The sequence below is a fragment of the Myotis yumanensis genome, unplaced genomic scaffold (genome assembly GCF_028538775.1).
Source record: "Myotis yumanensis isolate MYYU_CA2020_CCGP unplaced genomic scaffold, mMyoYum1.0.hap1 SCAF_5, whole genome shotgun sequence".
NCBI classification, from domain to species: domain Eukaryota; kingdom Metazoa; phylum Chordata; class Mammalia; order Chiroptera; family Vespertilionidae; genus Myotis; species Myotis yumanensis.
In genome coordinates this window covers 66852413-66879810 of record NW_027223756.1, presented here as the reverse complement: position 1 = coordinate 66879810, position 27398 = coordinate 66852413, and the positions used below count along the sequence as shown (strand labels likewise).

The 27398-nt window shown below is 37.1% G+C and overlaps 1 protein-coding gene and 1 pseudogene across 5 annotated transcripts in view; one reads left to right on the top strand and one right to left on the bottom strand.

The window, feature by feature from the left end:
* The first annotated feature begins 4907 nt into the window (after positions 1–4907).
* The window catches only part of LOC139010675 (probable ATP-dependent RNA helicase DDX60), a 91198-nt gene continuing 68707 nt past the window's right edge, over positions 4908–27398 (top strand). For 4 of the 5 annotated variants that reach the window (XR_011471558.1, XM_070415438.1, XM_070415439.1 and 1 more), the window contains exons 1-7: positions 4908–5054; positions 8885–9165; positions 15389–15458; positions 22552–22741; positions 23091–23432; positions 24389–24511; positions 26957–27127. Coding sequence is in view for 4 of the 5 variants with exons in the window: in XM_070415438.1 (XP_070271539.1) it covers positions 8889–9165; positions 15389–15458; positions 22552–22741; positions 23091–23432; positions 24389–24511; positions 26957–27127 (1173 nt within the window). In the remaining variant the exon portion in view is untranslated. Of the gene's footprint in view, positions 5055–6111; positions 6164–8884; positions 9166–15388; positions 15459–22551; positions 22742–23090; positions 23433–24388; positions 24512–26956; positions 27128–27398 lie in introns of those variants that run through there. The other variant, XM_070415437.1, reaches the window with a different exon arrangement.
* LOC139010057 (centriolar coiled-coil protein of 110 kDa pseudogene) lies at positions 19484–22337 on the bottom strand (annotated as a pseudogene).

Here is a 27398-nt window from a genome sequence, read left to right as displayed (position 1 = left end):
AAGAGACATTTATTTTAAAATTATTTGAGAAAATTGTAGGTGTACATGCAGTTTTAAGAAATAATATACTCACACATACAAATCATAAAGGAATATATAATGGAAAAAGAACAACCATTTCAATAAATAGTGTTAGGATAACTGGAAAGCCACTTGCAAATGAATGAAATTGAACCTCTATTTTACACTAACATAAATGAACTCAAAATAGATTAAAGAATTGAATTGAATGTAACACTTAAAATCATAAAATGCCTAGAAGAAAACATAGGTGGTAAGCAGCTTAAATTGAACTTGGTAATGATTTTTTCAATTTGACACCAAACCAAATGCAGCAAAAGCAAAAATGAACACGTTAGGCTACATCAAACTAAAAAGCTTCTGCATGGGAAAGGAAACCATCAACAAAATGAAAAGACAACCTACAAGTGGGAGAAAATATTTGCAAGTCATGTATCTGATAAGAGTTAACATCCAAAATATATAAGATCTCATACAACTCAGTAACAAACAAACAAGCAAACAAATACTCTAATTTAAAAATGGGCAGAGGATCTGCATAGGCATTTTTCAAAACAAACAAACAAACAAACAAAAAAAGCACACAGATGGCCAGTGGGTACATGAAAAGGTGCTCAACATCACTATCATCAGGGAAATGCAAATCAAAACCACAATGAAATATTACCTCATAACTGTTAAAATGACTATCATGAAAAAGGCAGGAGATTACAATGTTGGCAAGGACATAGGAATTCTTGTTCATGATTGTTAGGAATGGAAATTGATGCAGCCTTTATGAAAACAGTATAGAAATTCTTCAAATACATTAAAAATTGTAGTACCACATGATCCCACTTCTGGGTAATTATCTGGAGAAAACAAAACACTAATTTGAAAAGTTATATGCACTTCCATGTTCACTGAAGCATTATTTACAGTTACCAAGACAAGGATGAATGGATAAAGAAAAATATATCCATATAATGAAATATTATTTGGCCATAAAAAAGCATTAAATTTTGCTATTTGTGACAACATTGAAGAAACTTGAAGGCAATATGGTAAGTAAAATAAGTCAGAGAAGGACAAAGACCATATGATCTTTCTTATACTAAAAAAATAACAACCAAACCCAAAACTGAATTTATAGATGCCGAAAACTGATTGGTTGTTGCCAGAGGCAGAAGGTGGGAGGTGAATGTAACAGGTGAAGGGGGTCAAAAGGTAAAACTTCGAGCCTGGCTGGTGTGACTCAGTGGTTGAGCATTCACCTATGAACCAGAAGGTCACAGTTCGATTCCTGATCAGGGCACATGCCTGGGTTGCAGGCTCTATCCTCAGTAGGGGATGTGTAGGAGGCAGCCGATCAATGATTCCCTCTCATTGATGTTTGTATCTCTCCCTTCCTCTCTGAAATCAATAAATATATATTTTTTCAAAGTAAAACTTACAGTTATAAAATAAAGAGCATGAGATGTAACATACAGCATTGTGATCATAGTTGATAGTACTGTATTGCTAAGACAGTAACAATTAAAAGTTTTCAACACAGGAAAAATTGTAACTATGTGGTGATGAATGTTAACTAGACTTGTTGTGGTGATCATTTCACAATATATTCAAATATTAAACCATTATATTATATGCCTAATCCTAATATGTCAATTATATCCCAAATGAAAAAGTAATTAAAAAATAATACAGAGAGATTCCATATACCTCATGTCCCAAATGGTAACATCTTGCATAATTATAGTATAGTGCAATATCAGAATGTACAAAGTGATATAAATATAATTCATTCAGGTTTCATTAATTTTACATGCATTCATTTGTATGTATTCTATGAAGTTTAATTGCATGTGTAGGTTTGCATGTCCACTCTCACAGTCAAGATACAGAATAGTTCCATAACCATCAATAACCCTCTTATTGTACTTTTATAAACCTCCCTCACTCTCCCTGCCTACGTTTTTTCCCTACTTATCTGATTCCACACCCCTTCACCCCAGGCTGTCTCTAAGCTCTAGCAACCACTAGCTGTTCCCATTTCTGTAATTCTTTCATTTCAAGATCTATGTAACTAGAATAATATAGTATGTAACCTTTTGGTATTGGCTTCTTTTTCACTCTGTATAATTCCCTTGAGAGCCATCCAAGTTGTTACATTATCAATAGTATGTTCCCTGAGTGGTTTTCTATGGTGTGGACATACCACAATTTGTTTAATCATTCCACCCATTGTGGTAAGTGAGATACGTATATGTAATACATACACTTTGGGAACCCAGAGGAGGTAGACTTATATCTGCTTAGAATTATTGAAGAAGCCATAGTCAGTTGGAATTTTTAAAATATATTTTTATTGATATGAGAGAGAGAGAGGAAGAGAGTGATAGAAACATCAATGATGAGGGAGACATCTGTAATACTATCAACAATAAAAAGTATATACATACATTTTAAAAATGATGAGAGAGAATCATCGATTGGCTGCCTCCTACATGCCTCCCACTGTGGATCGAGTCCCCAACCTGGGCATGCACTCTGACTAGGGATGAAACTGTGACCTGTTGGTTCATAGGTCTACGCTCAACCACTGAACCACACTGGCTAAGCTAGACTTCTTAAAAAATTATTGTTAAACACTTCATGGAGATCCATTGGAGGCAGTAAAGCATGTGGATAAAATGTCCAGACCACTCTTCTGGAATGAAACTCTAGCAGTTATGTGGTGACTAGAAGGGAGGCTCTTAAAATGGTCAGAGTCAGAGGTGATAAAAGGAGAGCCTTAACAAAGCAGTGGTGCTAGGCATAGGAAGGAGGGGTGAATATAATGGTCTTTAGGAGACGCAATGGACAAGATCTAATAGCAGATTAAGTATGGGTCTGGTAGGAGAAGAGGTAGTTCTCTCATTTGAATGGAAGAATGGACTTGGATGCCATTAAATTACATAAGCTATATCAGGGCAAACATTTTAGGAGTAGAAATAATGATTTTAGTTTGGGGCATATTTATATTTGTTAACGCCTCATTAACATTGCTAGTAGGTAGCCTGAAAGATGAAATATGAGTTAAGGAGAGATATCCAAGCTAAAGATGAAAATTAGAAACACAAAAGTCATCATTGAATATTCAATATTTGGAGCTACAGAGGCATATTATACACTCAAAACCATTACATTTTCTCAGTGATAAAATCCAAACTCCATGGATGTTATTTAAGACCGTTATAATCTGGCATCAATCTGTCTTTCAAGCCATATTGCCTACTTTATGTCAACATGTTATATTTTTAATAATCTGTCCAAACTAAACCAGTCCACAGAGTGCCCTCCAAAGTACAGTTTGCATCCTCCTCTTTTTAAACCAATTATGTGGCTCTGAATTTCCCCACAGTTGCTCTATATAATCTGAACCATGCTTTAAAATCCACCTCAAATATCACCGTCTCTGTGCAGCTTTCCTTTGAGATGAGCTCATAGTGAGGGAAAACATAAAAGCACCTCTTCCAATAGTCTCCAACTTTGAGTCTTCAGCAATGAACTCAAACCCGAATGTAAGGAGATGCATTCAAACCTATATTCAGAGTCCAAATGTTTTCTGTAGAAAGAACCAGCAAAGCCCTTAAGCTGTGCTATTGTCTAAAATGCTTGAAACCTAACTAAAAAGAGGGTCAGCCCGTTAGAGATAACAGGCAGACAACCTATGAAAAGAGGTCCTCAGAAAGGATGGTGGTTGGACTTGGAGCCTTCGCTTCTATGGAGGAAGGTGTGCTTCTCAGTGGGCTCCTCCTACTGTCACAAAATCAAACCCCCTTATTCTGATTGTATTTTCATGATAGAAGCTAGCATTCAGTCAGCTTTGACTACACATATTTTTACATTATAATGAAACACTTGTATTTATTATCTATTAAGTGTTAGATGTTTTATAATATGATTTTATAATAAAATAATGATAGTGATAATAAGAAATCTCATTTATAGTGTCACCAGCACTGATATTTTTTATTTTTTTAATTCTCAAAACAACCTCTCAAAGTAATTATCATTCTTGTTTAAAAATGAGAAAACTGAGGCTCAAAATGGCTCCAAATCTCTTCTTTTGATTACAAAACATTGTCTCAGTCTCATATATAGGCTATTATTTAATGTAAGCCCCAAAAGAGAATGGCATTATTTCCATTTTTAAAATTTTATTATTTTTAATTATTATTGCTGAAGAAGCTGATTGGAGACATTGAAGGTCTTTACAGGGTTAGGAAATGGTTGAGAAAAGATGTAAACTTAATTTTGTGGGGGCTTTAAAATCTATGATTAACTTATATCTTGCTGGATAAGGTTAGCTATTATTTTATTTAGGATTTGTTTAGAATTCCACCCCCCAAATATTTTGTTTAGGATTATGACATCTAACGTTCACATTTTCTCTAACCTTCAGAATGTTTTATGCCTGGAACATGAGAACTATGAAGAAAACAGGCACATGACAGTGGAGTACTCTTTCTCGGTCCTATTACAGCCCTGAGGGAGATTCACTGTGCTGGTTCTCTACAGAGCACTGCTGCTGAACAAAAGCTCTCTACCGCTGGGCTCTACCTTCCACTGGACATTCCATTTCAGCCAGCAGATCACTCCCCCCCCCCCCCCCAAGAGATCCTCCTTTCTTACTCTAATTTTGGTAGAACTTTAAAAGCAAATAAAAGAAGGTGGAGGGGTAGGCAACTGTGAGTTTAAAGGAATGGTTGAACCAAGTCCTTGGAGTAGCGAACAGCCCATGAGGTAATGAGGTAGGTGTGTATGTAATAATTAGACCTTTGCCTTCAATGTTTCCTTCCCTGGAGGGTGTGGCCAAAAATAATGCTAAATCATTCCTCTTAGCCTCTCCAGGAAACGAAAGCTAATGCCGTGAGCTGATGCAGAGAAGTTGCTACGCTGGGTTCAGTGAGAGAAATAGTGTAACTTCGACTGATCACCGCCGACTCACTTCCCCTGTCTTGCAACTGCTGCTGGCTGTTGGACTGTGAAAAGGAAACTACAGGTCACAGGTAAAGGGGGAGTTCTGCCTTGTGTGTAGATGAATAGGTGAGAAAAAAAAAAGAGCTGATGTTGAAGGACCATATAAGAAACAACTGACTGCTAAGAGTTAACTTATACGTGAAGGTTAGTTAGACTTGGGGGTAGAGAAGTGATGGTGGTGTATTCCCAAGACAATTTCTTTGCAAATAAACTAACTCGAATATCCTTTTGAGATTGATGCCAACATGGCTGCTTTACATGGAATTTTACTTGTAAAACATGCTAAGACTTTCCAGGATCAGCTTAAGTATTAAAAAGAAATTGATACACAATTTTGCATGAGGCTTCTAGCGTAATGTAACAGACAAGGCACACATAAAGGACAGACACACACACACACACACACACACACACACGTTAATTTAAGTATCTATTTCTAACTGTTTTGGGAAGTTGAAGATGAGACAATGATGAGCTCGGCAGGACTGATTGATAGAGAAACAATGGTGTTAGTGAGAACCCTACCTTCAGTGGTGGTTTGTAAACTTAGATTTTAAATACTGTTAACATGGTTTTTGCCGCTTTTCCCTCCGCCTTCGCTGCCTCAGAACCTTCCCGTCCCCCTCCTCCGCCTCTTTCTCAGCTGCGGTCCGCTTCTTCTCCGCCTCCTCCTTCCCCGCCCTCTCCTTTTCCTCTCTGCCGCCTTCTGCTCAGGCTCCTCTGCCGCATCTCCAGGACCTCTGCCCCAGAGAAGCATCCCTATTAGGTCTCCCTCTTGCTTGGCCGGAACACAGGCACCGCGGATGGCGGCGGCGGGGGTGGGAGGGCGGGGAAGTGGGGGTGTGGGGAGTGGGGGGTGGGGGAGGGCGGAGGGCCGGCGGCGGTGCCATCAACCCAGCTTCCCAGGCTCCCGGGGAACCTCAGCACTTGGCGCTCCTCGCGGAGCAGCTCAAAAGCCAAAAGCCATGGCCGGTTTGACAGCTTCCGCCGGGACTGCCTGGCCCATGTGGACACCAACCTCTCTTACCAAACCTGCGGCAGAAAGTGGGTACTTTTGTGTCAACACATCTGGACCAGCAGGCATGCAATCCAAGGATGCACAAGAACCAGTTGCGGAATGGCCTGCGGCAGAGCCTGGGTCAGTGGGGATGCTGGAAGCTGGAGTGGATGGAATTACTTCTTAGGTGGTGGATCCCAAAAGAAACCACCTCCGCAGGCCACAGATAGAACGAGCCATTTTATGAGTTCCTGGCGGCCAAGATTTGGGATCTTTTGTGATTCCTTGTAAATTTTAAGTGTTTTTGTTCTAGTTATGTGAAAAAATGCATGGGTATTCTGATAGGAATTGCATTGACTTTGTAGATTGCTGTGGGTAGAATGAACATTTTAACTATATTAATTCTTCTAATCCATGAGTATCTATATGTGTTCAATTTCTTTCATCCATGTCATAATGTTCAGAGTACAGGTCCTTTACTTTCTTGTTTAAATTTATTCCTAGGTATTTTATGTTTTTTGATGTAGTTATAACGGGATTGTTTTCTTTATTTTTTCTGATAATTCATTATTTTTATATAGGAAGACAACAGAGTCATGAATATTAATTTTATATCATGCAACTTTACTGAATTCATTAATCCTAATAGGTTTTGGTGGACTTTCTAGTGTTATTTTTAAATATAGTATCATATATCAAAGAGTGACAATTTTAGTTTTTACTTTCCAACTTGGATAACTCCCACCCCCACCCCCTTGTCTCAGTGCTGTGGCTAGGATTTCTGATACTATGTTCAGTAGGAGTGGTGATCGTGGGCATCTTCCCATTTACAGTCTTCTTCCTGATGTAAAAAGAAAAAGCTTTCAGCTTTTCACAGTTCAGTATGACATTAGTGTAGGTTTGTTATATATGGCCTTTATTATGTTCAGGTATATTGTTTTTTTTTTTTTTTAAAAAAAATCTTTGTTGTAGCCCTAGCTGGTTTGGCTCAATGGGTAGAGTGTATGCCTGTGGACTGAAGGGTACCGGGTTCAATTCCAGTCAAGGGCACATGCCCGGGTTCAGGGCCCGATCCCCAGTGGGGGGCATGCAGGAGGCAGCCGATCAATGATTCTCTCTCATCATTGATGTTTCTATCTCTCACTCCCTCGCCCTTCCTCCCTGAAATCAATAAAAATATATATAAAAAATTCTTTGTTGTTGAAAGTATTACATATGGCTCTTTTTCCTCCCATTGACCTCGCCCTGGCCACTCCCACCCCCAGCACATGCCCTCAGCCCCCTACTGTCTGTGTCCATTGGTTATATGCATGTATACAAGTCCTTTGGTTGATCTCTACCTCCCCTTCCCATCTTTCCCTGCCTTCCCTCTGAGGCTTGACAGCCTGTTCAATGTTTCTATGCAGGTATATTGCTTTTATACCCACTTTGTTGAGAGTTGTTCTTTTGTAATATATTTTTTAATTGATTTCAGAGAGAAAGGGAGAGTGACATAGAAACATTAGTGATAAGAGAGAATCATTGATTTTCTTCCTCCTGCCCACCCCACTCTGGGGGATCAAGCCTGCAACCTGGGCATGTGCCCTGATGGGGAATCAAACTGTGACCTCCTGGTTCATAGGCTGATGTTCAACCATTGAGCCACTCTGGCTGGGTGAGAGGTTTTTTTTTTATCATAAATAGATATGGAATTTTGACAGATGAGTGAATGTTTCTTAGAAGCTAAAGGCCTTGAGGCTATTGCCTAGAATAGTGCCTGATGCTATAGTAAATACCCAATAAAAATGATTGGGTAGATTAATTAATTAATTAATTAATTTTATTATTATAGGCACTCAGTAGGGTGACTGGTAGTATAGCCAAGTTACTCTCAGCTCCTCTTTTTTACAAAAATAAAACACTGACTTTTGTAATTCTGTATGTGTAATTTATTTTTATGTAATTTGGTAATATATCTGTGATTTCATTTAAAGAGTCCATGGCATTAAAATTTCTTGGTAACACTATTAATAGATTGAAGTTTATTTACAGATAATCATTCCTTCTGCTTGTCACTGTCTTGTGAATCTGAGTATACATAGTACCTATGATTGTATCTATTTGCTTTTGGAATACAGTGAAACTTTATTAGTTTGATTTCTGAGGGACCACACTTGATCCTTTCCTCCATAAGCTGGAGAATAAACATTTTTATATAACATGAAGTTATGCTATCTGCTAGCCACCAAGACAGTATCCCAGTTTTTGTAGCTTTCTTAATGTCTCCACTTAAATATTTTACTATTTAAAAAAGAACAGATAAAGAGTACACATGTTTATACAGTGAGACAATGCATATTTCATAAACTCATTTGAAAAAAAATGATGAAAATCATTGAGTACACAGAAACCTGCAATTTAAGCATTGATAGAGTGTTAATTCATTATAATCTGGTTGCCTATGTGCTCAGCTGTGACTTAAAAGAATACAATCAAAGTAATATTTAAAATGCTAGAAATTTATCTATGTAGACTATTCCAAAGTTTAAATTTACATAGAAATGTCAGCATTTATTAGTTTTCATAAATCAAATCTTCCTTTAAATGTGTACATTATTTTTTTGTCTCTGTAAATATGACTTTCACATATATATTTTCAGGAATAGGTTTCCCCCTACGATGCAACTCCTCCATCTCTTTTAAGTAATTTAATTGCAAACATATTTGCGAAGAGGATTATGAAAAAGTACCCTCGTTAGGGAACTAGGTATGGAGAAGATTTAGAGAAAAGAAGGAATTGAATATATTTTACCTCTGGAAGAAGTAAACTATATTGTGATGTTATTTTAAATAAAGTGATAATTAAGAGCTTTGCTTTTACAGAACCATGGCTTCTGAACCTACTATGTCAAATGAAAAATCAAGCCCTAGTAGCAGCGAAGGTGAAAGTGAGACTGATACTGAAAGTGACAGCTCTGATGACAGTGAGAGCATGGAGAGCTTGTCCTCATTTGATCAATCTGAAGAAGAAGATCATCTAAGCTCAGAAGATGTAGTAGAAGAGACAGCTTATGGGCAGTTACCATGTGAGTTTGGAATTAATGAAGAGAAGCCATCAGAAGTTGAAGCTACAGGCGAAAACAGCCATGATTTAGAAAAATCAGGTGAGGCAGCACCCATGGATGCATTTCCCTCCCTCATCCTTCCTCCTCCCCCTTTCTTCTCTTCTTCCTCTTCCTCCTCCTCCTCCTCTCTCTCTTTCTCCTTCTCTCTGAACAATATCAGTGCCTTCACACTTTTTCTCTTTTATATTAAACTAGAGGCCTGGTGCATGAAATTTGTGCATGGGTGGGGGGTGTCTGTGTGTCCCTCAGCCCAGCCTGCACCCTCTCTAATCTGGGACCCCAAGAGGGATGTCCCTCTCACAATCCGGGACTGCTGGCTCCCAACCACTCACCTTCCCACCTGCCTGATTACCCCTAACCACTTCTGCCTGCCAGCCTGATCACCCCCTAAACACTCCCCTGCCAGCCTGATTGATGCCTAACTGCGCCCATGCCAACCCGATTGCTCCTAACTGCCCTCCCTTGCTGGTCTGGTCACCCCTAACTTCCCTCCCCTGAAGGCCTGGTCACCCCCAAATGCCATCCCCTGCTGGCTTGGTCACCCCCAAATGCCCTCTCCTGCTGGCCTGGTTCCCCCCAACTGCCCTCCTCTACAGGCCATCTTGTGGTGGCCATCTTGTGTGTTGGAGTGATGGTCAATTTGCATATTACCTCTTTATTATATAGGATAAGATGTTTGTTGTTGGTTTTTAGTTGACCCCGATTGAGTAGTTTGCTTGGCTTGGAATCTATACTGTAAACAAAAATTAGGTTAGGAAAATTTTTTTTAATGGGTGTGTATGGGTGATTTTATTTCACTTAAATACAGATTTATTACACTCCACTCTAGTATAGTTCTTTGAATTTTCACAAGTCCAGTTAAATCAATAAATCTTTAGGGATAGGGACTCAACAATTATAATACGGTTCTCACATGATTCTGATTATAGTACTGTGAATTTAAAAGCAAGTCCCCATGACTCTGCTTGACTCAAAAGGTTGAAGGGTACTGGAATGTTAAGCTTGAGTTCCTAACTTAATTATAGGGTTTGGCAAAAGTGGGTTTACAGTTGTATGTGAAACAGAATTTATTCTTATAACATTATTTATTTTTATTGTATTATTTTCCATATAAACAGCTGTAAACTGACTTTTGCTCCACCCTGTATTAGCACATCCTATATAATAAAAGGGTAATATGCAAATTGACCCTAACAGCAGAACGACCAGAACGACCACTGGACCAGTCACTATGAGGCTCACTGACCACCTCTCGGTCCCTTTCCTCAACTGGCAGGCTCTGATCGTCCAATGGCAAACAGGGAACCGGCGGTAGGTGTAGCAGAGGGCAGGGCTAGCTGCAGGCAGCCAGGGAAGATGCCCCTGATTGCAGGCCAGGCCTAGGGACCATACCCGTGCACCAATTTCATGTGCCAGGCCTCTAGTATAATATAATTATACTGATTGTAAAAAACATCAATACCATGTTGAGTTTTAATATATATCTCAATATAAAAATTTTATAATTTAATAGTGTGTATTATCAGATTAAAGAAAAATACTTCAGTAGCTGCAGAAAAACATTTAATAAAGTTCAATAGTTACTCATGACTATTTTTTCACCCACTGGGAAAATAAGATAGTTACCTAAACTTAATAAAAGCAGCTTGCTAAAATTCTATATCAAACATTGAATAATGGTAAAACTTCATCTGCTTTGCCACTGGAATGAGGAAGAAGAAAGCATTTTTGCTTTCATCACAACAGTCTAGTATAATATTGGAAGGCCTAATTAGTGTTAAAAAACCATCAGAAAAGTAAATAAAATATGTAAAGATAGGGAGGAAGCAAAAATAACTGTTATTATACTCTACCCTGAACAGTGAAGAAAGTCTACCTAAAAGGTCCAAGATAATCTACACACAACTGAGAAATAAGAGAGATCTCTTTTGGAATGTGAAATTGACATGTTAAAAAATATTGATCCTAATCCCATCAGTATGGAAATATCCATTAGTATAGAATATAATACTGATTCTAAGTACAAAAATGACTAATTGGAAAATATATTCAAAGAAAAAAAACCATCAAATTATTCATACAAAATATCCATAAAATATACAGAGGAATAAACTTATCAAAGCATATTAATGAGAGCTCTGGCCTAGTAGCAAAGTTGGTTGGGCATTGTTCTGTACACCAAAAAGTTGCAGGTTCGATTCTCAGTCAGGGAACATACCCTAGGTTTCACGTTTGATTCCCAGTAGGGGCACTTACGGGAGACAACTGATTGATGTTTCTCATTCACATCAATGCTTCTCTCTCCCTGCCCCCCCCCCCCCCCCTAAAAATCAAACATATCCTCGGGTGAGGATTAAAAAAACATATTAATGAGAAAATAATTATGAAACATTATAGAAGAACTTATTTGTACTGAATAAATGTAGAAATACCTTATGTTCTTCCTTGTTATCATCTGATATTATAAGTATATCTAGTCTGACCAAATTAATCTTTAAATTTAATACATGTTCAATCTGAATCTCCTTTTATCTTGCCTCTACAAAAAAAAAATATGCATCAGAATATCTTAAGGACCTTGAGGTAAATTTCTTAAACAAAATAAAACAAGTGCTTGATTTCTTAAACAAGATAAAAGACATTTTCAAATAAAAAATTGAAAGTTTGATAAATTTGACCATCTATACTAATAAAGCGTAATATGCTAATTAGACCAGGTTGACCAGACATCTTCTGGACGTCCAACTTCCTTCTGGACAAAGCCATGGTGGCGGGGGCCTAGGCAGAGACGGTTAGAGGCAATCAGGCCGGCAGGGGAGCAAGCAGTTAGAAGCAGTCAGGCTGATGGGGGAGCAAGCTGTTAGGGATGAGATCAGACCAGCGCGGGGGAGTGAGCAGTTAGGGGAACAATCAGGCTGGCATGGAGGAGCAAGCAGTTAGGGGCACAATCAGGCCAGCGTGGGGGAGCAAGCAGTTAGGGGTGAGATCAGGCCAGCATGGGGGAGCAAGCAGTTAGGGGTGAGATCAGGCCGGCGTGGGGGAATAATCAGTTAAGTGGCGATCAGGCTGTCAGGGAAGAGCAATTAGGGGGCAAACAGGCCGGCGCGGGGGGGGAGGGGGGCAGTTAGGGTGTGATCTGGCTGGCAGGGGAGGGCAGCTGGGGATGATCAGGCCTAAACCAGCAGTTGGACATCCCCTGAAGGGGTCCCAGATTGGAGAGGGTGCAGGCCAGGCTGAGGGACTCCCCTCATGCATTAATTTTATGCACTGGGCCTCTAGTATCAAATAAAAGAGTATTTATATATTAAAGATGCCAAACAATGTTAAAGGGGTGTACTGGAATGAAACCATAAATCCATGTATAAATATAAGTATTATTTATCCAGGAAAATTAAAGATTGTATACAAATTAATTGGAGAAGACAACTCAGTAGAAAATAGGCAAAGGTCATCAATAAGCAAATCACAAGAGGGAAACTTAAATGTTAAAAAAACAGATATATATTCTACAAGATATTCATCCTTGGTAGTAATATAAATTAGAACTCTGAGATGCTATTTCACATTTCTCAGATTAGAAAGACTTTAAAGTTTGACAATTTCAATACATTGAATATGAACTTAATACTATCTAATAAAGTTGCCTACCCTCTAATCTTTACCTCTTAGAGAATTTCTATTGCTTATGCTCCATGAGACATATTAAAATTTTTATTAACCTACATCAACCCAATGAATTCAATTAAAAAATAAAGAAAGGAAAAAATAATGTAAACTATGCTATAATTTGTAAGACAATGGCAAGAAAACAAAACAACTTAAATGTCTATCATTATGGAATTTGGCTTCAGAAGGTGATATAATTGTATGGTAGAGTATTATCAGCTGCTAAAATGTGTATCAATGTGGATAGATCTCAAAATCATAAAGTCGAATGAAGAAAACAAGTTGTGGAATGATACCATTTAACTGAAGGAGACGAAGAAGGATATTATATGTGTTCATACAAAATTATGGCAAAGAAATATCACAATGTCGGTGGCCAATTATGGCAGCAGAATGGGAATACAGCTATATCTTCAAAGTTTATTCCCCTTTAATAAATAAACTTGAAGCAAAAGAACAAAATTTTAACATTTATCAATTCCAATGTTTGATACATAGATGTTTGCTATTATTTTTTATACTCTTCTGTATTTTTAAATTATTATCAGTCCTCCCCCTAAAAATGATCAACTGAAATTTAGGGTGGCCCCATCACCAACCACCTTTTATTAACCACCTTGATTAAATTCTCAAGATTTTTGAATTCTTCATCTGGATGATCTAGATATATAAAACCCAAGCAATTGGAAAGCCGGAACAACAAGAAAAACCAGAATGACTGGTTGCTTTGACGTGCACTGCAGCCCTGATCAGCCCCCTCACCCCGATTGAGGGTGGGGTGGGCTGGCTGACCATCTGAGCCCCCCCCACACCAGTCTCCCAGTTGGCCTGGCCTCAATCAGCCCCAATCAGGGCAGGCTGGCCAGACCCCACCAATGCACGAATTCATGCACTGGGCCTCTAGTGTATGAATAACATTTACCCACAGCAAATGTTAATAATTCACCTAAGCTCAAATTGAAATGCCTTACCTTCTTATTCTTACCTTCTTACAAACTAAAATAAAAATAAGTGAAAGAAATACAGTAGACCAACTTAATGTGTTTTTTAAAATTATTGATACAATTGAGACTAAACTTTAAAATATTCTTCCAAATGAATATTTTCACATGACTCCACCAGTTAGGCAGGCTTTTAATAAACAAAACTTAAGACCTAGTAACAGAAAATGTTTCTGCTATCTTACACAAAACTTTAAATCTTGCACCTGTATCTAATCACAATGTTAGCTTGTTGGGTTGCTTCTCTCAGCATAGATATGAAAATAGTAATGATAAAATGGAAGTATGAAATTATAGGTCACAAAACAATGAAGACATTTGGAGACTTCTATGTTAATTGTAACAAATGCTAAATAAGTACAATTTTAATGAACATGAATATATACACCCCAGTGTAGCCTTACCATTTGATTAATAAATTATTTGATTAATAAATTCCAAAGTACTTTTTAGGAGTGAGGAGCTACCTATTATTAATATATCGGACCTGTATATAGGCATGTCTAGGTACCCCACATTTTAAAAATATTCCTTTATAATACCTAACACTCCTCAATTATGCACAAATTCACTTTCTTTGAAAAAGAAGCAATTGTGAGGGCTCAATTAATTAATATCAGTCATAACAATATGAGAGATTACTTATGCTGTAACAAAAATGCCCAAAAATCTACAGTGTTTCAATATTCTTGCTTCTTTTTTCCTGAGGCCTCACATTATAAATAGATGAATGTTTGTTTTCTTTCCAAGTGCTAATTTCTTAATAGAATGCATTTAACAAGGACATGGGATGTTACAAAGAAATTTGCAAGAGTAATTTATTTCAAAGAGTTAAATCAAATTTCCTCCCCTCCCCTCCCCCAGTATACAAAAGAGTAGAAAAATACAGGATTTGCCATTTTATTATGTTTAATGAGAAAACTTTTGAAGGTAGAGACTGTATCTATATCTATATATCTGTTTAAAGATATCTTTCTGTATATTTATATGAATTAATTTTGAAAGTGCTAAATTTTCAGTTTTTTGGACATTCTTGTCTTTGTGGACTTGTATTTATGTTTATCATTAAAATTCATTTGTGACTAGGAATTTACTATTTTGTGTTTATGAGAAATCAAATTTTAAAACTATAAGATTGGCTTACCTTGTCCATATTTATTCTTTTTTTTAAAATTTTTTTTAATATATTTTATTGATTTTTTACAGAGAGGAAGGGAGAGGGGTAGAGAGTTAGAAACATCGATGAGAGAGAAACATCGATCAGCTGCCTCCTGCACATCCCCCACCGGGGGTGTGCCCGCAACCCAGGTACATGCCCTTGACCGGAATCGAACCTGGGACCTTTCAGTCCGCAGGCCGACGCTCTACCCACTGAGCCAAACCGGTTTCGGCCATATTTATTCTTATTGGTAAGTAATATAGGCATATTCTCATTTTTAACATAATCTGTTTCTCTTTTGACATGTAACAGAATATTTCGCCCATGCTTATGCAGTATTGTATAAAATATAAGTATACTCAAACTTAGCAACAGAAGGAATTATCAATTAAAATTATGTTAAAATTGAGTATTAAACTTGTTACTTATTTTAAAGGATTAACTGAATGTAAGCAAATTCTGAGGGCCCTCTCATTGATGATTTGGAAAACTCTGTCAAAATCTAAGTAAGTACAGCACAAATCCTTCAAAGTAATATATCATTAGAAATAATTCATTTCTTCTGTGTGGCATATTTTTTTATTTCTTCGTGCTAAGAATCATTTTGGGTAAATTGCAAGTGGGGAAAGAGATTGATATTTCTGAAAATAGGTAAATATTTTCTTTTCTTGGGAAGGATTCCACTATATCACTTTTATTCAGTAGCAAGGAATAATATACTGAAAACTTGAAAGGGTATAAGTGGAGGAAAGATTCATTTTTTAAATCTTGCACAAGATTTAAAGTAGCAATTTAATTGGCATCATATTACATGTCAAAATCTTTGAAAGTTTCATAAAATTTAAATTTGGTGTGTTTTAACTAATATCAAAACATTATTTAATAGCAACAAGGACAAATACACCAAACTAATGCATCATTGAATTCCCTCAACAGCCATTTTTATGTGCTCATTAATATGCTAGCCTCTAGGGATGAAGATGATTTATTTAATCTTATCTTACATCACTTACCTCCACATTCCAATTTTCTAAAATAATTTAGAATAGATATGCTGTAATGCCTATTGAATGCAATTATAAAACACAAACACAAAATATCATTTGTGATATGAATATTTTAAGCATATATTATGACATAAGAATACTTAGTTCTATAAATTGTATAAATATTTATTTCATGAATCCTCATAGCAACTACATGAAATTTTAACTGCTTTTAATTCCCACTTAAGTTTAGAAACTGTAGCACAGAATAGAGAAGCAAGTAATCTAAAGTTCCAGAGCTGGTCCTTTTTTAAATGGGGTTGTTCATTTTCCTGGTGTTGAGTTGTATAAGTTCTTTATATAGTTTGGAAATTAACCCCTTATCAGATGTATCACTGTCAAATATGTTCTCTCATTCAGTAGGTTCCCTTTTCACTTTGTTGATATTTTCTTTTGCTGTGCAAAAGCTTTTCAGTTTGATGTAGTCCCATCAATAAATCAACAAACAACAAGTGCTGGCAAGGATGTAGAAAAAAGGGAACCCTTGTGCACTGTTGGTGGGAATGCAGACAGGTGCAGTCACTGTGGAAAACAGCATAGAGTTTCCTCAAAAAATTGTAACTGCATCTACTTACTGATCTAGCGATCCCACTTCTGGGAATATGTATATCCAAAGAAACTCAAAACACTAATTTGAAAGAATATATGCACCCCTGTGTTCATTGCAGCATTATTTACAATAGGCAAGATCTGGAAACAGCCCAGTGCCCATCAGTAGATGAGTGGATAAAAAAGCTGTGGTACATTTACACAATAGAATGCTACTTGGCCATAAAAGTAAGCATACAAACAAATAAATGGAATCTTCTTTTTTTGTTGTTAACCCTCACCCGAGGATATTTTTACATTGATTTTTAGAGAGAAGGAGAGACACAGAGAGAAACATAGATGTGAGAGAGACACATTGATTGGTTGCCTCCGGCATGCACCCCCACCAGGGTATGCACCCCAATCAGGGCCAGGGATCGAGTCTGTAGTGTAGGTACATGCCCTTGACCGGGATCAATTCCAGGAGCCTTCAGTCCACAAGCCCAGGCTCTATCCACTGAGCCAAACCAAGGCAGAAAGTTACCTTTTGTGACAACATGAATAGTCGTGGAGATTATTATGCTAAGTGAAATAAGCCAGAGAAAGGGAAATACCATATGATCTCACTTATATGTGGAATATAATGAACAAAATAAACTGACAAAATTGAAACAGAGGCATGGATACATGGAACAGACTGACAGCTGTCAGAGGGGAATAGAGATGGGGGGGCTAGATGAAAGAAGGTGAAGATTTTTTTAAAAATATATTTTATTGATTTTTCACAGAGAGGAAAGGAAGGGGATAGAGAGTTAGAAACATCGATGAGAGAGAAACTTCCATCAGCTGCCTCTTGCATACCCCCGACTGGGGATGTGCCCGCAACCAAGGTATATGCCCTTGGCCTGAATCGAACCCGGGACCCTTCAGCTTGCAGGGCGACGCTCTATCCACTGAGCCAAACTGGTCAGGGCGAAGGTGAAGGTTTTAAGCAAAAAGAATATAGATACACACACACACACACACACACACACATATATATACACACATTATATAACATGTAGACACAGACAACAGTGTGGTGATGGCCAGAGGGAAAGGGAGTGGGGGTAGGTGGTGGTGAGCTAACAGGGAAGGGGGAGGGAGAGTAGGGACCGAAAGAGACTTTTCTTGTGGTGATGGGCACATGATGTAGTGTGCAGATGATGTTTTGGTGAATTGTACACTTGAAACCTGAAAGGTTTTGTAAACCAATGTCACCCCAATAAATTTAATTAAAAAATAAGCATATTAGAAGATAAAAATAAATAAATAAATAAACAAACTCCCAGAACATGTATGTAGCAGAGCCAGGATTCTAATCTCAGCAGTCTGATGGCGGAGAATGCAGTCTGATATATTACTTTATGTGTCAAAATGTGCAAAGAGTAAATTCTGAAAAAAATGCACAGCAGAATTCAAGTTTCTGCAGTTTTAATTTTTTTTAGTAGCATGTAGTAGCTTCACACATCTTAGCCACAAAACTGAAGAAACAAAAACCAAAAGAAAAAAAGATTAAAATTAGGAGCATGTAGTTCATGTTTTGTACAACACCAGGTGTTGAAAATTATGTAGATGAATTGAATTTCTGACACCTGTTAATGTAGGTGTAACTCTATATGATTGCTTTAGAAAATAATTTGCTATTTTACGTTATGGTGTACAAATTAGTAATTACATTTTTATAAATAGACCTTAGAGTTTCACCTGTGTATTAGGAAACAGACACAGAATGACACAAGTGTGTTAACAAAGATAAACAAAAAATATTAAAACATTAGCTTAAGCGTTTTGCATTAGCTCAAAACTGAATTTGTCTCTTGCCACCATACACAGAATTTTAAAATACATTATTTAGTTTAGCCCTTAAAGAATCCTCTAATAATGAACATAGATTTAACGCAAGCTTCTTATTGAGCACAAGAAAACAAGAACTTACCCCCTCCCAACTGGCATATTAACGTGATCTTGTGGTCAGAGGGAGAATTTCTTTCCCTTCTGTACAGATAAAGTATTCCTGGGTAATAGCTACACTTCCCCAAAACTGAACATGCATAGACTTGGGCATGAGATCACTGTTATATTTCACTCATTTATAAAAAGGTTTCTGAATTAAGCATGTATAATTCTACAAAATTTTCAGATTAAAAACAGCAGTGTTTCTATGGAATTATTATAGAAATCAACGTTGGAAACAGTTTTACTAAGATCTCCTCCTGACTGCCACCAACTACTAACACAAATGATCACTTTATAGGAATGACTGTGAATATGCCAGAATTATGGTGGCAAGGACAACCGATCCCATGCGTGAGGCCTGCATTACAGGGCTGCCGGAAGCCGGTCCATCCTTGCTGCTTGACACAGTCGCTGCAGGAAAGAAACATCTGCACAGCATATGTTTCAATGGACCTGGCATATATAGCATACTGTTCTTAATATTTTTGCTCCCTTTAGCGCCATGTGTTTTAACCAAGGTCACCTCTCCGAGAAAGGTTGTTTCCCCAGGTGGGGATCTTTCCCTGAGGTTAGGGAGGGGATACAACCCCCTAATTAAGTGCCAGGCGGGTAGTTAAGCTACATAATCTTTACTCCCTGGAATGGAGATAAGAAACGCCCTAACCTTTGTAATAGAAATTGACAGGATTAAAATCGGCTGGTATAAATACGGATGTAACAAGACAATAAACATCAGATCCTCATCAGTTCCTAACCAGAACTCCGAACAGAACTTTGGCTGGAGATCCTGGCTATAGGTCCTGACTAGGCTGCTGATCAACTGAAGGCTGTCTTTGTGTCATTCCTTCTTCGCCGACTCCGTCCACATCTTTGGGGACCCCTGGACCCGCTGGGATTGGACCCCAGCACAGGGCAGCTTGTGCACTTGTTTCTTTCGAATGGGCTTCGCAAACTCATTGCTACACACCTGAAACAGGCGCTCTGTTAGGCACTCTGCTCTGTGAAGACTTCTGTCTATTTTGCACAACCCCTTTCACTGATGTCTTAGGGGTTCCTTGTCTACTAAGTAGCCTATGAACAGGAGCATTCTGTCCTTGGTTTGGCTGAAGAACTCTTGCTTCAGAAGGGTTTTGTTTAACCAGGAATTTCTTATTTGGCATTCCCATTTCAGCAGCTTTCATATACTTCTTCCACTCAAGAGACTTCTGTGTTGCAGCGGAAAGAGACACTCGTGAACTTTTCATTTTATCCATTTGCCTGAGCATTTTCTCTTTGTGAGCTTCTCGGTCATGATGTAGAATAGACATTCTTTCAGCTGCATCCATTACAAAGAATATATCATGAATACCATACAGGGCAGCACGCAACTGGGCCATCACTCTTTCCTGAAGAGAAGCATCCTATGCTGAAACAACTCCTCTCTTTAATGGTGCTTCTGACTGAAAACTTCTTATGAATTCCATAGTGTCTTTTACAGTTTGTCGAAGTTGCTTCAATTTATCTGTCTCCATAAGCCTACGAGTAAGAAATCCTTTTGCCACAGCAGTTATTTTATTGAATTTTGCTTGTACTTCTGGACTGAAAGCCTGAGACCATTTAGTTGTGGCTCTTACAGAAGGCCTTGTTACGGAGGGTTTGGTCAAGCCACTAGTTGATGATCCCCAGAGGTAGAATGGTGCTTCATTTACAGAACCAAAGCTATGTTGTAGGGCAGAATTTGTGAAACCAGAACTATTGGAATTTGAAGTATGGAGTGAGTCCATTTGAGAAAGCATTGTTTCTAGCAAATTGGAGTCACTTATTTTTCTCCATTCTAAGTCCACTGTATTGTTAATGTCCAACTCAGAGGCTTCCGCTGTAATCACTTTCTTCTCTTTGAACATTTTTTCCTGTTCTTCTATTTCCTTTTGCAATCTTTCCTGTTCCCTCTCCTGCTCAGCTATGAGTAGTGATAACTGCTGGGCATGCTGTCCTTCTAGTCTCTTCCGCATTTCTTCAAATGCTAACATCTTGCTTCTTAATATTTCCTCATCTTCTCTAGAAATACTTTCTAACATTTTATTCTTGTTGATGTAGACAGATCCTGTAGGGCATATTTTTTCTGGCAAATGTTGCCTTTCCTGTTCAGCTGTTATGACATATGGGTAGTTTTCTTTTTGCAAACTATCCATATCTAAATCAAGTCTCCGTTTAACTTTCTCAAAACTGTTATCCAAAAATTGTCCATTTCCACAGGACACTGTAGGGGTGTCCATCTGCTGTCTGGCATTCTGGTTTTGCATCAGTAAAGGAGATGGGTTTTTTACATCATAAGATTTATTCAGTTCCACTTGTAAACTGCAGCTTTTCTCTAACACACTGGCTGGCTTGAGTCCACTCATGGTTCCAAAGTTTTGACTTGCTATACATGGACCAGTGGTATATGGTTCATGCAAACTTGGCATTGCAGTACTTGTACTGTCCATTTTGTGTGGAACTCTTCCATCAGATGTTAATTGACCTTCCACAATAGCAAGTCCATGAATAACTTTATTTTCTAATTGATTTCCTGAAGATTGACATAGCTGATTTGAATTACTTAGAACCATTTCTTGTATAGCTTCAGATGTATTTTTGCTGACATAAACCTTACTTGAACAAACTCCAGTTAAATCAGTTGGTAACTTTGGCACCGTTTCAGGTACGCTTGTTTTTTCATCAGTATCTTGAACAACTAAGTCTACTGTCTGTTCTTTTCCTTTAGGACTTTATTCACAGGCATTTACTGGATTATTTATAAGTATATTATATGCTGATGATGGCCTAGAACGCCTTCGATGCATTTTAGGACTCAGGCTTGGCTCTGGGCTAGGTAATTTGGCATATGAACTAGTAAGACTTTTGATAACATTATTTTCAGTAACAAAAGTGGGAATGACTTTAAAATCAGAATCAGGATCTGAAACAGTGGGGTGGCCAGTTCCCACAGCTATGTCTGCTTTAGAAAAACTACCTGAAACTGCTGTGTTCATGCTGCTTGCTTGAGCGGAAGCACCTTGGAGAAGAACATTCGATTTATTAAGGCTTGGTTTATCAGGAATCACTGAACTACAGTGTTTGCCCATAAACTGGGTCTTCTCCTTTACACAGTCAGTCACTTTAATGGCATCATTTTCTTTGTCTGAATGACTCTCATTAACACTTCCCTTTGCACTATTTCTTAGACTGCGTCTAGATTGTTCTCTCTCTTAAACAGCAACAAATGGAAGAAAAAATGCTCATTGAAAGGAGAAAGATAAAGATAAATATTGATGTAGATATATAATTGCTATTATACAGCAGTAAAGTTATTTAAATATAGCTTCCTGTAACCGTATACTAGAATTTTAATAGTAATTGGTAATTAAGTTTAAAAATTCCATAAAACTCGGATAAGACATTGTTCTTTTAATAAAGATCCTAAACAAGGCATACATATACTGTCATAAAAACATTTAAAAAGTGAGAAAGAATATGATGAAAAATAAATTCAAGGCAGTGGTTGCCTCTGAGGGAGAGTTTGGGAGGTAAGTTTTGACAACATCTCATAGGGTAGATATAAGTTATAGAAAATATTTGGAGTGGATGAAGAGTTTACAGCTCTTCATTATATGTTAATTTAAAATGCACAATGAGATAGTCCCATACATATAATTGACCAAAGATTATGACTGCTTTAATTTTTCGCACTGGAAGTACAAAAACAGTAAGTATTAGTTTAAAATAGAGAGGCACTTTTTTGCATAAATTTATGCTTACACCAATGAATTTCAGTTTCACTAGAGAATCAGTCATACCTTTAACTAAGGGCTTATTTATGATTGCAGAATAATAGGAACGCCCTGGAAAATTGTTACTTAAATATAATAGAACTGTGTGGTTAGCTTTTCTTTAAGATTCTTGCTTAAACGAGAAGAAAATTTGTGAAACCAATTGAACTGTGGGATTTTGTCTCAAGCTACTATTATCTTTATAATCTTTGCATTGTGTGTTTTATATTTTTATTCAGAATGGTGAGCTTACTTAAAGACTTTGTTGAGTCTGAATTTTTTTTGATTGATGGAGATTCATTACTCATCGCTTGTTTTCTTAATGTGAACTTCAAGAAAGGACAAACTCTTCACTTCTTTTATATTGTAGAACAATTTTTGCATGATTTCATCCAAAAGGAAGCCAAATTTGTATTAGTTTTTTTTAAGGTAACAAACAGATTTAATTTTCTATTCTCATTTTATAGAGGCTAAGAAAAAATATTTATTTTTAAGTGTTATCAGTCATTACTTACTCTTTTATATATTTTGCTTATTAAGATTGTAATTAAAGTCTATGCTAATAGGAATAATACCAAGTATTATTGATAGAGAAATAGCTAATGAGTCTTTATCTGACAGTTCTACAGTATTCAGAAAAATTAAGTTAATAACCTTGAATTTTTAACTCTTTGTATTATGTTAATACAACAATTTATATGCAATGCTAATATTTAGAAAAATAACTAGATATTCTATTTTTATTTCTAAAATTAACATTGATTTCCTTTATCTACAGGATGCAGAAAATCTGTATTATAATTACCCTGAAATTCTGGCCCTTCGTACCGTATTGATTTATCATTTAGAATACAACACTGATGTCACTATTCATACAGAATTTTCCAACTGTCTGACACCAGAATGGGAGATATTTCTTAAAGAATGTTATCCATATTTCCTCATTGTCTCAGATAAGGGAATATCAACTCATCAAACAGATTTTTTAAACATTTTGATCATGCATGCTCTTCAGAAGAAAATCAGTATTGTACAGATTTCGGGAATAGAGTCCGATGTCCTTAGAATTTATGGATACTGTGCCTCAAGTCTCTATATGCACAAACAGTTTTTTGAAAAGGTAAGTTACAATAAATTACCCAGAATAAATGAGCAACATAAATGTGGAAAAATTAATCAGAGAACCAATAGCCGTAAGTGTTTATTCAAAAATTCTGGGCATAAGAACACTCTGAAGGAATATTCTAACGTGGGAAAAGAGAGCAGAATTTAAGTTAGCTTACATTCTTGCATAGTGAGCCTTTGGGCAAATTTGAGAAGTGGGAAGGAAAAGTATGGGCTAAGGTCAAGTAAAATAGGCATTGCAGAGGAACAGTTCAGAGGCCAAGGACATGTGAGGACACAGTGGGAAATTCCCAGTCAGTGCCTTGTACATAAATTACATGTATCTGTACATACATATGTACACATTCACATCACATACACATTCACTTATACACTCCTATATATTAAATTTGTATACATTTGTGTATATATTTCACACATAAGTGTATATATGCATACATATATTATCTGGGATGATTAGTCTGTATTATCACTTTTAAAATTAAGATAGCTAGTAGAGAAAATATTTCATCATTTTATTTGTCTTTTTTGCAATTATTTTGAGTAGTTGTGTCTATTAAAAAATAGCTGTGAATAAATACTAAGCCAGGCTTGACAATATTACTTAAAATTTTCTTTCTTTTTTTGTAAATAGATAACATATCCATGTGGGGCAATATAGAACAATTATAGTACTACTAAAGCCAGTACTTTCTTAGTTTTATTAGGCTGGTTTTATTAGAATTACAAGCATGTTAATTTCTCTTCTTATATTCATTCTAGTAACCTCAATAGTGAGTATTCCAAACAAAAGGAGTAGAAGTCTATTTTAGCTTGAATTAATGGATTTTTTTTATCTGTAGTAAAATAATAATAAACATTATTTTCCACCTTGTGTTTACTTTAACTAGAGGTTTGCAATAGATATTTTTATTTGAACCAGACCACTTACTTATGTGTTTTGTTTTTTAGCATGAGATACAACTGCAACATGCCTTACATGCCTACCTAATAGAGTTTTACCAAAGGTCACAGGAGAGAGAAATATTTCTCTATGGTCAATTGAAACTAAACTTGGGAGAAATGCAGAAAGAGGTAACAACACATTTATTTGGAAACTGAAGTCAGCACCTAGGCAATGTGCTTTTAACGGTTTATTGCTTCTGGAAGACAGACATTTTTTAAAGCAACATTCATATCCTTGCTGATGATATAGACTTTCTTCTTCAAGCTGCATAGCACTGAGGCAAAGGGAGTCTTGCTAAACTTAATGATTACAAAACCCTAGAGATGTTCTACCCCCCTAAATTATGTAAAACATACAGTAAATTTGGAGGAAAAAAGCTTGTGTGATAATTTTGAGATCCCAAACTTTTATTTTTTAATATATGGGTGACTACTGTGGAAATGTATACCTAAAAGCTAGGAAATTTTTAGTTTTCTGAAAAGGAAAGCTATGTAGCTAGTATGGAAGTTAAGCCATTGATACTTGAGTAACCTCTCATGAGGAACCTAAGTCAGTGTTTATTTTATCCTTTTGATTATTCCAACCTCACTATCTGGCATTTCCCTTCCACAGTCCTCTTTTTGAAAGACTAGGTGTGTTATCTTAGTTTCTCTCATAGACAGCAGCCTATTAAACATCTCCTCATGGATTTCTTGTTGTTGTTAATCCTCACCTGAGAATATTTTTTCCCATTCAGTTTTAGAGAAAGTAGAAGGGAGGGAGCGGGGTGGGGAGAGAGAGAGAAAGAGAGAGAGAGAGAGGGAGAGAGAGAGTAGAGAGAGAGAGAGTAGAGAGAGAGAGAGAGAGTAGAGAAAGAGAGTAAAACATCAATGTGAGAGAGACACATCAATTGGTTGCCTCCTGCACACACCCTGACCTGGACCAGGGATTGAACCTGCAACCCAGGTACGTGCCCTTGACCAGAGGGTGCATGTTCCAACACTCTAACCATTGAGCTATGCTGGTTATCACATGGATTTTTAATAGGCATCACAAAATTAACATGGCTAAGTTTAAGACCTTGAGTCCAAACCCATTCCATTGGAATCTCCACATATCAGTTAATGTTATCTCTATGTTTATAGTTGTTCAGTGTATAAATCTAGGAGGTATTTTTGACTTCACTCGTTCCCTCATACCCCCACCCAATCCACTAGTAAATCCTGTCACTGTGCATCCCGAACCTGCCAAATTGTCACCATTTCTATCACTATGACATTAGAGATTCTATCAAATCTTTCTTGTATGAAAAAATGCAGTAGACTAAGACACATCAATGTACTTGTATTTCTGTTTCTGCTTTTGATCTACTGTGATTTACTTTCTACACAGTAATCAGAGTGATCTTTTAAAAGTGTAAATTTAATATCATGGCACTACTCTGTTCAAAACTCAAAAGGCCATGTTATCAATCTTAAAATTCCTGCACACCTTACATAGGATGTAGACACTAGACTTTTTAAAATATTTTTAAATAGATTTCAAAGAGTAAGGAAGAAGGAGAGAGAGAGAGAAACATCAATGATGACAGAGAACTATTGATTGGCTGCCTCCTGCATGCCCCACACTGGGGATCGAGCCCACAATCCGGACATGTGCCCTGGCCAGGCATGGAACCATGACCTTCTGGATCATAGGTTGATGCTCAACCACTGAGCCACGCTGGCTGGGCTAGACAAACGTTTTTAAATGAATGAAATTAATACCCAGCCATTGATAGAGAAAAACTATTGTAAGTCTGCATCCTGTTCTTGTCTAGTTACTTTGTGAACTTTTCAATTTCTTTTCTTTTTTTTTTTAATATATTTTATTGATTTTTCACAGAGAAGAAGGGAGAGGGATAGAGAGTTAGAAACATCGATGAGAGAGATCGATCAGCTGCCTCCTGCATGCCCCCTACTGGGGATGTGCTCGCAACCATGGTACATGCCCTTGACCGGGAATCGAGCCTGGGACCTTTCAGTCCGCAGGCCGACGCTCTATCCACTGAGCCAAACCGGTTCGGCAACTTTTCAATTTCTTGCTCCTTTCCAACTTTCTCCAAAGCATGGAGGTTGTAGTGATAATACTTTCAGGAACAGTGGTCTGTAATTATCAATTTATGAGAACATAGCTTTGAACATCAGGCAAATATATCATTTTTGTGTCAGTTGCCTCAATGGCCACTGAAAACTGTCTGAACTGGCAACATTGAAGAATTTACAAGTTAATCATTCATGGACTTGCAAACTGGGTATGGCCTATCCAGTTTTGTTAAAGTGTATACAGATCAGGAGGAGAAATAGTTATTAAAATATAGTTAGAACCTAGCTAGATACACTCATTATCATTTCTCATTAAACATTTTCCCAATTGTTCTATTCTTCCTTAGGCATTTCTTTTATATTTTTCCTTAATTATTTGAAAGATTAAAGTTCAGTAGTAATATTATTAGTGGGAAGAATTAAACTTCTTTTTCTAGGGTTAAATATCACCTGAGCTTTGAACCTTGTCCCTTGTAATCACTAGGTCTTTTAAAAAAATTTTTATTGCAGGTAGATCAGACCTTGTCCTTGCTTCTCAATCTGTGGCCTGAAGGAGCTGATGTAAGAAGTGTTGTCTGCTCTATTTCATGTGCTGTGACACTAAAACACTATAAAAAAATTTTACATGATGCCCAAGACTACGAAAACCTAAACATCTGCACAGAAAATCATAACACACAGGTGGGATTCTTTCAAAATTAATTTAATTATTCAATGTTATTTTTTTAAAAAATCTTTTTTGTTGAAAGTATTACACATGTCCACCCCCCCCCCCAACCATTTACCTCTTCTAGCCCATCCCACACCTTTCCCCAGGCCTTCACCACCCTATTGTCTGTGTCCAGACGTTATGCATATTTGCATACAAGTTCTTTGGTTGATCTGTTCCCACCCCTATTCCACCCTTCCATCTGAGATGTGGCAATGCTTATGAGCAGTAGCTATAGGAATA